At 32.6% G+C, this 12,007-nt stretch overlaps 1 protein-coding gene across 1 annotated transcript; it reads left to right on the forward strand.

The window, feature by feature from the left end:
* The first annotated feature begins 3,579 nt into the window (after window positions 1–3,579).
* LOC120164187 (transcription factor MYB39-like) lies at window positions 3,580–4,886 on the forward strand. The gene is made up of 3 exons (XM_039173942.1): window positions 3,580–3,887; window positions 3,979–4,626; window positions 4,728–4,886. The coding sequence occupies exons 1-3, from the start codon at window positions 3,622–3,624 to the stop codon at window positions 4,759–4,761; spliced, it is 948 nt and encodes a 315-aa protein (XP_039029873.1). The 5' UTR covers window positions 3,580–3,621; the 3' UTR covers window positions 4,762–4,886.
* Window positions 4,887–12,007: the final 7,121 nt, after the last annotated feature.

Consider the following 12,007-nt stretch of genomic DNA (forward strand, 5'->3'; position numbering starts at 1 on the left):
GTGACAACAGAATAGCTGAGCTCATTCTTTGGGATGAAGGATTGGTAAATTATTATATATTTAAAAAAAATATTTTCGATTAAAAATCTATTTTCGCCCCTCCTAAAATTTTATAAATTTGCAATCTCTTAGAATTTTATAAATTTACCCCCTAACATTTAATCTTGTGTCTATCTCTGACCACATTAACTTGTAATTAAGGCAGTTACTCTTATTTTTTTATTTACAACAAAAGTTTTTTTCATATCAATAATATCATTTCAAGATTTGAATTTAAATTCCCATCCTAAAAAATAATGTGTCTTACCAATCCCAAAGATTACGTGCATGAATACGTACGTACACGGCCTTAACGCGAAAGATATTGAATTTGTTCCTTTAACTGTTTAATAGGTTTATTAATTAGCACGAGTTGAATATAAAATAATATTTATTTAAAAGATTATCAATTATTTGATAATAAAGTTTCACACACTTAGGGACGGACTAATGATTTTATGTTAGGTAGTGAACTTCTAAAATTTTAGGAATAGACAAACTTATAAAATTTTAGGGAGATTAAAACAAATTTTTAATAGAAAATACATAAAAAAAATCTAAAATATATAGTAATTTTTAGTTTTAAGGGGCGATTGTCCCCTTGATTCATCCATGTACGTACTCATATAAACATCATAGTCGAATCCGAAACATGTGTAATATGTTGTTGAGTTCAATAAATGAAGCTGAATCACTCATTTCCTCGTTTTTACCTTTTTCAATATTAGTTTTTTTTGTGTGTGCAAATGTGTTAGTTTTAGATTTGGAATGGTATTCAAAGTTGCCAAGCTGGTATTTTTATAATTAAAAGAAGGGCTGCTTTGGCTATAGGATAATCAACCAAAAACAAACAGAAAACATTGAAGGAGCAGTTGAACTTACCAGACACTGGAAAAACTGCTGAGTTATACGGTGAGGGCACAATTTAAGATTATAAAATATGTTTTAAGAACAAGGAAGCTCCATAGTATCCTTAGTTGTCGGACATACAATATTACAGGTGGCGTGATTCAAGATTTTGATTGTTATATTATAATTACGTTGTATCCATAGTTTGGGATAAGAAAAAAAGTTGTAAGTATTACGTTGTATGGTTTTTTTAACACAAGATTTTGATATTTAAAACATAATTACGTTAATAATTAAAGGTGTATATTGATTTTGTATGGTATTGATACTTAAATAGGAAGCGATATCCGAGTATCCGTAGATTACTAATTGACCATTATATTATAAATATATTAAAAAACCGTAAAACGTGTCATTTTATTGATAAGTGAATACTACCTTTGTCATGTACATGTTTAATTTTTATATGACTCTTTGAGCTTCATAAATATGATGCTATATTTGTTTTGATATTCTAGACTATCTCACTAATTAGTTTTCATAAGTTTAATATGTTTATTATATTTTCTTTGTAGGAGTTCGAAAACACTCGATTCAATCATGATTGTATATAGGGGTCACAAATCATGTATGACTTTTTCAGATGTAATTACTTTTGTGCTAAACTCCTAGAATGGTGGAATATGTTTATATTCCTCGTGAGTAACTATTATGTTATTAGTTGATAACTCTTGAAAAAGAGTTATTATCCTTATTTTCGGACAAGGAAGTTGTTAAAGTCTTAAGAGTAATTGATTTAGTTTTTACTTAATTAGTATTTAGAATAGTTTTTGTTATAGCTTTCAAGAGTTGAGAGTTGATGAATTTTGTTTAATTGTTCTCGGAATGATGGTCCAATGTAGAGTATTAATTGCTAATTTTGAATTGCATTTTGCAGGAAAGCCATCCGAAGCTATGGATGAGGGGAGTGAAGGAGAAAAGCTGAAGGAAGAACTGATGCTGTAGTATTGCTACAGAAAATCAGATTCAGTTAGGACTTGCCACCTTAGCTTCGTTTTTGTAGATACCAGATGGTCCTAATTGTATATCGATTTTTATGTTTATGATAAAAAAAATATCACTAACATTTAACTAAATAGTCAATTTAACATTTATTCCATTTTTGAGTATTTTGTCCCCCGTCGTTTCATTTGTAGGCAAAAAAAAACTTTTATGTGGATAGAAACCATCAGTAACAAACGACGAATACTCCAAAATATGGACTATGTTCACCTAAAATAAATCTTTGGGGCCAAAATACTCAAAATAAAATATTAAAGTGATTATTTAGTCAAACATTATAGGTCTTTTACCTTAAACTGGAATGTTGGTGACCAAAATATTTAAAAAAAAATAATAGATACTAAAATAACTATTTAATTAGCTGTGTATTTTTTTTTATCAATTAAAGCTTTATAAACATATCTTTATAACACGATTCCATTATATTTATAACAATATAAAACAATCTATATATATCTAAACCCATAATCCCAACATTAAGTTTTAAAACTTTTAAATCGTAAAACAAGTCCAAACACTAAAAACAACCTTTAATAAACCCTAAATCCTTGAACAATAAAATAGCCTTAAACGATTAACTTAATTTCGAACTACGAAGTGATAAAATCAATCAAAGTTATATACTTATATTTCGTTAATTCTTTTTTCCATTTTCTCATCTTTTATGTCACATAGCACATTTTCACCTTAGGTACTGCAATTAAGTATTGTTTTGATAAACCATTTTTTTTTACAAATAATTGTAAAAAATGAAACATTTGGATAATATTGCCCGAACCAAAATTCAACCCAAACCTAAAAAAACTTACAAAAATAATGCACCGATAACATTAAAAAAAAAATAAAGCACTATATCAAGTGTTTGACCGAAAGAGTTAATTTGCCGAAGGTCAACTCTTTGACCACTAAAATTGCTTGTGTTCCAAAAAGAAGGCTGATGGTTCAAGTGCCACGTACAAAAATTCAACCACAAAAATTAAAAGTTTGCAATTAGCCAATTACCTAACCCTTGGGTTCATGTTAGATAGTGGTAATACAATTATGGGTAAACTACACGGGTACTACCCTAATTATCACTTTTATTTCATTTTGGTCACTTAATTATAATTATTTTTAAAATTATACCTAACATTATGTTTTGGTTTCATTTCGATCGCTCATCGTTAAAATTTTAATAGAAATGCTGACATGTGATTTTCTTTTAATTTTTTCAATAATGATGTGATATTACCTTATAGTGACATGTCAGCATCGTCGGTAATTTTTTAATGGTAGGTGACCAAAATGAAACTAAAATATAAAATTAGGTATAATTTTGTAACAAAAATAGTTAGATGACCAAGATAGAACAAAAGTAATAGTTAGGATATTAAACATGTAGTTTACCCTACAATTACCCAGTGCCCTGCGCTGCCAGCTGCCAGGTTATTTCCGAGTCATTGTCGTGCCATTCGAAACTTGTAATATTATAACGCAACAAAGAATGAATAATGACATCATTCTTTGAATCACGTAAACCAACATGCACCTATAAAGCCACCTGCATGTCCTTCATATTGTCAGTACACATCAAGCTTCCCTTCACCAATAAGACATCTGAGATTCGCCATCTTTTTCATATCTGATTCTTTCAAGGTTAATTACCATACAGTTTTTGTATCATCAGCTACAATGGGAAGGTCACCATGCTGCGCAGAGGATGCCAATGTGAAAAAGGGGCCGTGGACTCCCGAGGAGGATCAGAAGCTTGTCGACTGCATCAACAAACATGGACATGGAAGCTGGAGAGCTCTTCCTAAGCTTGCAGGCTTAAACAGATGTGGCAAAAGTTGCAGATTAAGGTGGACTAATTATCTGAGGCCCGACATCAAGAGAGGAAAGTTCAGTGAAGAAGAAGAGAGAGTTATTATTAACCTTCATGCTGTTCTTGGAAACAAGTACGTACATAACCTTTTGTCTTCTCTTTTTAGTCTTAAACATATATGAATGATCTAATGTTTATATTTGATCTGTTATGTTTTGTTGCAGGTGGTCTAGGATTGCTACTCATCTTCCTGGAAGAACAGATAATGAGATTAAAAACTACTGGAATACTCAGATTAGGAAGAAGCTCCTGAACATGGGGATTGATCCTCACACCCACAAGCCAAGAACTGATCTTAATCACCTCTTGAATCTTTCCCAGTTTCTTTGTGCCTCACAGTTAGGGAACCTGATGAACAATCCTTGGGACACTACTTTTAAACTCCAGGTTGATGCAGCTCAACTAGCCAAAACACAACTATTGCAAAACCTACTGAAAATTATCAACACAAATATTGGATCCCAAAACCCTTTTCCTTTTGAAGGATTACTCAATGGAACAAGCGCCATTTCTGATCATCAGAACATTACAACGAACGCCGGTGCCACCTCTCAAACATCAACCGACTTTCAGGCTATACAAAACCCATGGGAATATTTTACTGGTGGCTTAAATAATGAAACCAAACTTGGGATCAATAATCAAAGCTTGAGCCATGCCTGTGAGCAAACAGAAAATCCACTTCCTGAGTTGGTTTCGGAATCTCTTGATCAGAAGGCCGATGCAGCAACAGATTCCACTATCTATGAGGCTTGGGAGAAGCTAATCATGGAAGACGATGACGATGGCTCCTGCTGGAAAGAATTTCTTGAGTATGTTAACTTTTCTTCTTTAATTATTTAATCAAGAAAGAATTTCTTTCGTATTTGTTTTAGATTAACTAATTTAATTTATTTTCTTCTTGTATTTGCAGTTTAACTTCATCATCATCGTCACCCATCCCATGATACAGCAGCTTTGGGCATCATATATATATTTATTATCAAACTTGGTGCAGACACACATTATTTGATTCATTTAGGAAGCTTAATAATTTAGCTACCTATGTGTAAAATTGTAAACACTACAAGCGTGTAGGATTTCTTTGATTTTTTTTGTTAATCAAGTTCAAACTTTTAGACAATGAATAATAAGTTTTGAGATTTAATATTTCATGTGTTTTCTTTGTAAACAAAGATGCTTATTGGAGTTTTTTTGTTTACATGTACGAAGGATTATGAATTAGATATGAGTTTTTGCTTTTAATTTTCCTGTGGAGATTTAAATCTAATGGGAAAAATAAAGATTAAAATGTATTTAGATAAAGTAGAAATATAAAAAAGGCTTTCATAAATTATAAAATTTAATATATTTTATTAACCTTATACATGGTAACATTTTTCTTCTATGGAGTCTTGTAGTGTTACATCAACGCGAATAATTAATGAATAATATCGTATTAAGACTATAGATTTGGATGTTAGTATTTGTTTGTCACTAAAAATCAGAATATTAGTTGAATTGTTATGGTTTAGGTGGATCGTTTCCGTCCTATATAAGCCATTGATCGTGTAATAACAATCACTAACCAAACCCTACCCTAACTTTTAAGTTGAAAGGTTGTCAATGGTTTTTTAAAAAAAATAAAAAAAAAGTACTATAAATCAATAACAAATTCGCATATTTAAAAAAAATTCTATTTTTTATACATTTATAGTGTTGTATACATATATATTCTTCTAGGTGTTTTTTTCCTTCCATTAAAATATCCAAAGCTAAAAAATAAAATTTACAGTTTTTTTTGAAGAGACGGATGACAGAGACATAAGATTTTTGAGGGCAATTGCTTCAAGTGGAACCCAAACCATTTAATTGATCCCAACAGCAGCCTATATAAATGGTGTTTGGAAGGTTAAAATTTGGTTTAAGAGTGACCCTAAACTTTTGATTTTAAATCAAGTTATTGATTTTTTTTCTTTTAACTATATTTTTTTTCTTTAAAATTTTATTAATTTACTTTTTAAACAATGTTAATAGTAATTAAATATTTTTAGATTAAGTTGTGTCACATGTCGCCTCAATATGTTTATGTTGATGTACAATGGGTGAGACGGTGATTTAAATTAATTAACATTACAAAAAATGAGGTGGCTAGATAGAAGATTTGTGATTCACCCTCTTTGATTTGGACAGAAAATCACTGATCAGTCAGAATCCAAGTCAAGAGAAGAAGTAGTTTCTAAGAGTGGGAGAGAGTGAAGATTGGAGCGAAAAGAAAGAAAGAGAGTCTAAAAAGGAAATAATCTCATTTATCTTAGACGATCTATATGATATACTTTAAATGTTTGACAGCCACATAATCATTTAATTATTTGTTGATTATTGAGTAATAGAAAAGTGACATTGAAGTTGGATCCTTCTAAAGTAACGGAGGGTATAACATTTGTCCTCCCTTTGTTTAGGGAGCGATGTAATATGAGAAACTATATTACTCTTTTGGTGATACTTATTAACAAGGCCACCAATATCCTTGGGAAACAAGTATATTTTCTGGGTCTTTGACTTTTCTATTTCTGGCTACTGAGATGTTCTTCAAATGTTGAGTGGATGGGGAGCTCGGTTTTGTTCTGTATATGAATACTTTCAACTTCATTTTTATCTTTATTCATTTTCTCTCATTTTGAATGACTTACAGACTTTGTAAATGAGAGGTTGTTGATGTCGTTCAGGAAGTACCATGGCATCATTAAAATACTGTGCCAAATGTTGTGGGAGGATTCTAAGAAGGGTATCATCGAGGCTGCTTATGCCCTTGGCATTCTCTTATTGCTTGTAAAGGGGCACATGCTCTACGGATTAGATAATACTTCATCCGCATCTTGAACAGTGACCGATTCAACCAAAAACATTAGAGAATTAGATTCCAGTGCAGCAACCACGGGCGAATTACCCTTCATTGAGCTGGCCCCATCTGATGAAAAACCAGCAATGGCTTTATCCAAAGAATTTGTCCATGTGCTTAATAGTCGTAAGCTTTCATAGCATGAGTTCCACAGTTTGGTTACTAAGATTTCTTAGGTAGGGTACCCATTGGTGGTTTATATTTTGTTTTCCAGAATGTCATATAATTGTAAACTTTATAATATGACTTCTATTTCCTCTTTTGAAGTTTTTTTTTTTTTGAATTTCAACATAAAATATTACTAAGTGTTTTGTATGATAGTATACTTGCTTTTTATTGTTGGTTGTTCCATTTTTTATTGTAATATTGTAACGTATAATTTATTTCATTTTAGAATTAAAGTTTTTGGCTTGGAGTGTGTTGGAGAACTTAACACCAATGTGATATTTTAGGTAATGTTTATTACTAAGGGGACGTATTAGATCGACTGATATCTAAAGAGAGAACATTCTAACACAACCGTTAGAACATAAATATATCAAATATTAAAGTCACAAATACAGTTTATACATTAATCAAGATACATGCATGGAACTACATGGGAGGTGAGAGGGGCAATTGCCTCTTAATTTTAATGGTTTACTTGGTTTTAGGTCATTAATATTTTTGAAATCATTAAGTCATTGCACCTTTTAAATTTATTGGTTTAATTATATTTTAAGACCCTTTTAGTTTTAAAATGAAATTTTGACTTCTAATATTTTTTAATTAATCTATAAGATCCTTAAATTTTAAAATTAATAAAATTAAATCATAATTTCTTTTTTTATGATTTATTCAATTTTAGATATTTTATTTATTTCAAAGTTAAACAATTTAACCTCTCGCAGTCCAATCTTTACTCCAACCATATCAATGTTGCGGAAGACGGCTATCGGATAGAGCAAAATCGCAACTAATAATTTGAGAAAATAAAAATTAAGATAAAAGAGACACAAAATTTACGTGGAAACCCCCTAAATAATATAAGGTAAAAACCACGGGCAACAGTAGAAGAATTTCACTATGAGAAAATAGGAATTACAACTTCTCTTGATCTACCAAGGAGAAAACAATGATAATTCTCTCTTGATAAAAAGGAGAAAACAACTCTCACGAAACTCTCTAAATTCTCTCTAGTATTGAAAGAAAGCTAGAATGCTTTGGGATGATTTTAAAGCTAAATGAGCTAGGGTATTTATAGTTGAAGCTTAAGGACTAATCTTGTTAATACTCTAAAATACAATGACTAAAATGCGTAATTTTGCCATGTCACTTTTCAACCATTATTAGTGCCAACTATGAACCATTATTGTTTCCAACTTACAATGCATTATGAACCATTATTATGGATTATGCAACTATTATTAATTGCATGACAACTAATAATCTCTCACTTGAAGATAAATCTTCACACCATTCTTTCTACCTTGTACCATCATGTTGCTTACGTCTCTGACAGGCCACAAGAGGATCGACACCAAGTAAATTTATCAGCATTGATCGTTTTCGTCATGAAATCTGCTATGTTGTCTTTGGTATGGATCTTCTGCATATCTACCGTCCCTTCTTCTACCTTTTCACGAATGAAATGGTACTGAACTCGTATGTGTTTTGTCCTTGAATGAAATGTTGGATTCCTTACTAAATGCAAGCGCTTTGACTGTCACAAAACAAAGAGACATACTCTTGATTGTGCCCAAGCTCCTCCAATAGCATTTTCAACCAGATTGCTTCTTTATTGGCTTGTGTAGCTGCTATATATTCTGCCTCTGTTGTGGATGTAGCCACAACTGACTGCAATTTTGAACCCAACTTATAGCTCCACCAGCAACTTTGAACACATATCCTGTAGTAGATTTGCTTTTATCCAAATCCCCTGCATAGGCAGAATCTACATACCTATTGATTAGTAAGTTTGATCCTCCGTAACATAATGCAACATTTGAGGTCCCTTTGATGTATCTCATGATCCTCTTTACTGTATTCCAATGCTCTTTGCCTGGATTCGCCATGTACCGACTAACCACTCCCACTGCTTGTGCAATGTCTGGTCTTGTGCATATCATAGCGAACATTAAACTTCCCACTACTGATGCATACGGTACTCGAGACATCTCCATCCTCTCTTCTTCACTGTTAGGACTCATACTGGAGGATAATTTGAACTTAATAGGAAGAGAGGTATAAATTGGCTTACAATCTTACATGTTGAACCGTGACAATATCTTTTTCAAGTAATTCTTTTGTGAAAGCCAAATCTTTATATTACTTCTGTCTCGGTGAATTTGTATCCCTAGAATCTTGTTTACTGATCTCAAGTCCTTCATTTCAAAATCCCTAGCCAGTTGTGCCTTCAATTCTTTAATATGATCTTTGTTGGGTCCTGCAACCAACATGTCATCCACATACAACAACAATATAACAAAATCGTTATCATCAGACCTCTTGAAATAAGCACAAGGGTCTGTATTAAGTCTGTTGTATCCAAGGCACATAATGAATGAATCAAATCTCTTATACCAACACCTTGGCACATGCTTTAGACCGTACAGATATTGTTCAACCTGCAAACCAAGTTCTTCTTTTCTTTTTCTTCAAAACCTTCAGGCTGGAGCATGTAACTGGTGCTTGCCATACGTCAGAATGAACCAATTCTAGAACATTTTTGCCTCTAGAATTTGACGTGTTGAATTTCAACCGGTGTTGCTTACTTGTTATGCAATGCTCACTCAAATGAAGTGTTACCTTTGTTAAGCCTAGAAGTAGTTTTTTCTCCACAAGGACTTTCATTCCTTGTTCTGACATGTGTCGAAGTTTCTGATGCCATAGCATTGCAGAATATGAACTACATGAGACAAAAGAGGCTTATGCTTCTAGCAAAGTCTCTTCCTTCAGTATGTATAAGTTTGCTTCTATCTTTTCGCCTTTCAACACCACAAGCGCTCCATGGAACACCTTAATGATTCCTTTTTGTGTTTCAATCTTGCTTACATTATTATCCAACAATCCGTAGGATAATAAATTTTTCTTTATGCCTTTCACGTGCCACACATCTCGAACAAGTTTAATTTGATGATTCTCACGCCAATAATCTCTAAGGCATGATCATTGCAGCTATACACAGATCCTCCTAAGACAAGTTCATAATGATGAAACCATTCTCTTCTTGAGGTCATGTGATATGGTGCTCCCGAATCAATGAGTCATATATCTACAAATCTTTTTCTGTCTTCCACGGTGGTTGACGCTTCATAGCATAGAGCATCTCCATCATCTAAAGTGTTTGCAGTATTGCCTTGTGGATTAGAGTTTTTATTTAGACTCCAACAATCCTTCTTCAAGTGACCCTTCTTTCCACAGTTGTAGCACTTTAAATTCTTCTTGCTCCTCGACTTCGATCTACTATGTTTGTGACTGCTACTTTGGCCACGTTCTGTTGATCCCCCTCTCGTCGTTGTCAACGCTTCTGCCTGTTACAGATTTACTTGTCTTTCTTCCTTGTTCTTGCGCTGATTTTCTTCTTGTAGAACAACAGCTGCAACGTCATCAAAGACTAGACTAGTGACATTACTGTTTATCAAGTTAATGATGAGTTGATCATACAAATTCGGTAGACTTTGAAGTAGAAGTTGAGCACGTTCTTGTTCTCCTATTGTACATCTTAGGGATGTAAGTTGAGAAAATAAAGTGTTCAGCGTGTTTAAGTGCTCCGTCACTGAAGTAGATTCTGGTATACGAAGAGTGTACAATTTCCTCTTAATGAAAATTTTATTGTACATCGATGTGGCCTCGTACAGTTTGGTGAGATGATCTCATATATCCTTAGTTGTCTTCTTCTCCTCGATGCTTGACAATACTTTATCTGCTAATGCTAGATGAAAGTTTGTCATAGCATTCCCGTCCATCTCGTTCCATTTGTTATCATCTGTGAAATCTACCGGCCTGTCACTGATAGCTGCTAGACAACTGTCTTTACTCAGGATAATCTTCATCTTCAATTTCCACAATGAGAAATTTCTCCCATTGAATTTTTCAATATCAAATTTCGTTGTCATAACTTCTATTATAGATAGCTCCCAATATTTCACTATCGTGAATAGTTCTCTGGAACCTTCAAAGAATGGGTAATACATTCTTACTTTCTTATGTTGGAGGATCCACCTTTTGGTGGCAACCACAAAGACAATAAGCAGATATTACACACTCAAATCTGGATCGGATACCAATTGTTGCGGAAGACGGCTATCGAATAGAGCAAAATCGCAATTAATAATTTGAGAAAATAAAAATGAAGATAAAATAGACACAAAATTTACGTGGAAACCCCCTAAATAATATAGGGTAAAAACCACAGGCAACGGTAGACGAATTTCACTATGAGAAAATAGGAATTACAACTTCTCTCGATCTACCAAGGAGAAAACAATGATAATTCTCTTTTGATAAAAAGGAGAAAACAACTCTCAAGAAACTCTCTAAATTCTCTCTAGTATTGGAAGAAAGCTAGAATGCTTTGGGATGATTTTGAAGCTAAATGAGCTAGGGTATTTATAGTTGAAGCTTAAGGACTAATCTTGTTAATACCCTAAAATATAATGACTAAAATATATAATTTTGCTATGTCACTTTTCAACCATTATTAGTGCCAACTATGAACCATTATTGTTGTCAACTTACAATGCATTATGAATCATTATTATGCATTATGCAACTATTATTAATTGCATGACAACTAATAATCAAGACATGAGATAAGCCCAACTACCTAGTCCACTGAACTAGTAAGCCCTTCTCTAAGTATATCAAAGCGTATGTAACAAGAAAAAAAATGTAAACTAATATTGTTTGTTCACGATAAGTTATTTTAAACCACCAAACCACTTCGATGGTTAAAGGTATGATTTTTATTTTTAGAGGTCTCAGATTTGAGAACCAACGATTATGGGATATTTGAGAATGAAATTTGAGCATTCATTCTCAAATGATTGTTACTCCTAAAGGTCACGGGTATGAGCACCAGCGACCATAAGATATTTGAGTATTCATTGTCAAATTATTGAAAGTCTTTAGAACAAATACTACCACTTTTAATCATCATAGATTAAATAATAATAATAATAATAATAAAAGAGGAGTGAGTGATCCATAGTTGAACTAAAACAGTAAAACACAAATATTTGACTATCGGTTTTAGTTGTTTATTCCTTGAATTCAAACTTTGAGATTACAATGTCACATGGATCATACCTTACCCCCATGCTACCACACAC

Source organism: Hibiscus syriacus, unplaced genomic scaffold (assembly GCF_006381635.1).
Source record: "Hibiscus syriacus cultivar Baekdansim isolate YM2019G1 unplaced genomic scaffold, ASM638163v2 tig00111506_pilon, whole genome shotgun sequence".
Lineage (NCBI taxonomy): Eukaryota > Viridiplantae > Streptophyta > Magnoliopsida > Malvales > Malvaceae > Hibiscus > Hibiscus syriacus.

Excerpts from the sequence above, each read along its gene's own strand:
- LOC120164187 (XM_039173942.1), top strand. The coding sequence starts at position 3,622 with ATGGGAAGGTCACCATGCTGCGCAGAGGATGCCAATGTGAAAAAGGGG. Across the intron at positions 3,888-3,978 it reads CATGCTGTTCTTGGAAACAA|GTGGTCTAGGATTGCTACTC; the intron begins GTACGTACATAA and ends GTTTTGTTGCAG. Across the intron at positions 4,627-4,727 it reads TGCTGGAAAGAATTTCTTGA|TTTAACTTCATCATCATCGT; the intron begins GTATGTTAACTT and ends TTGTATTTGCAG.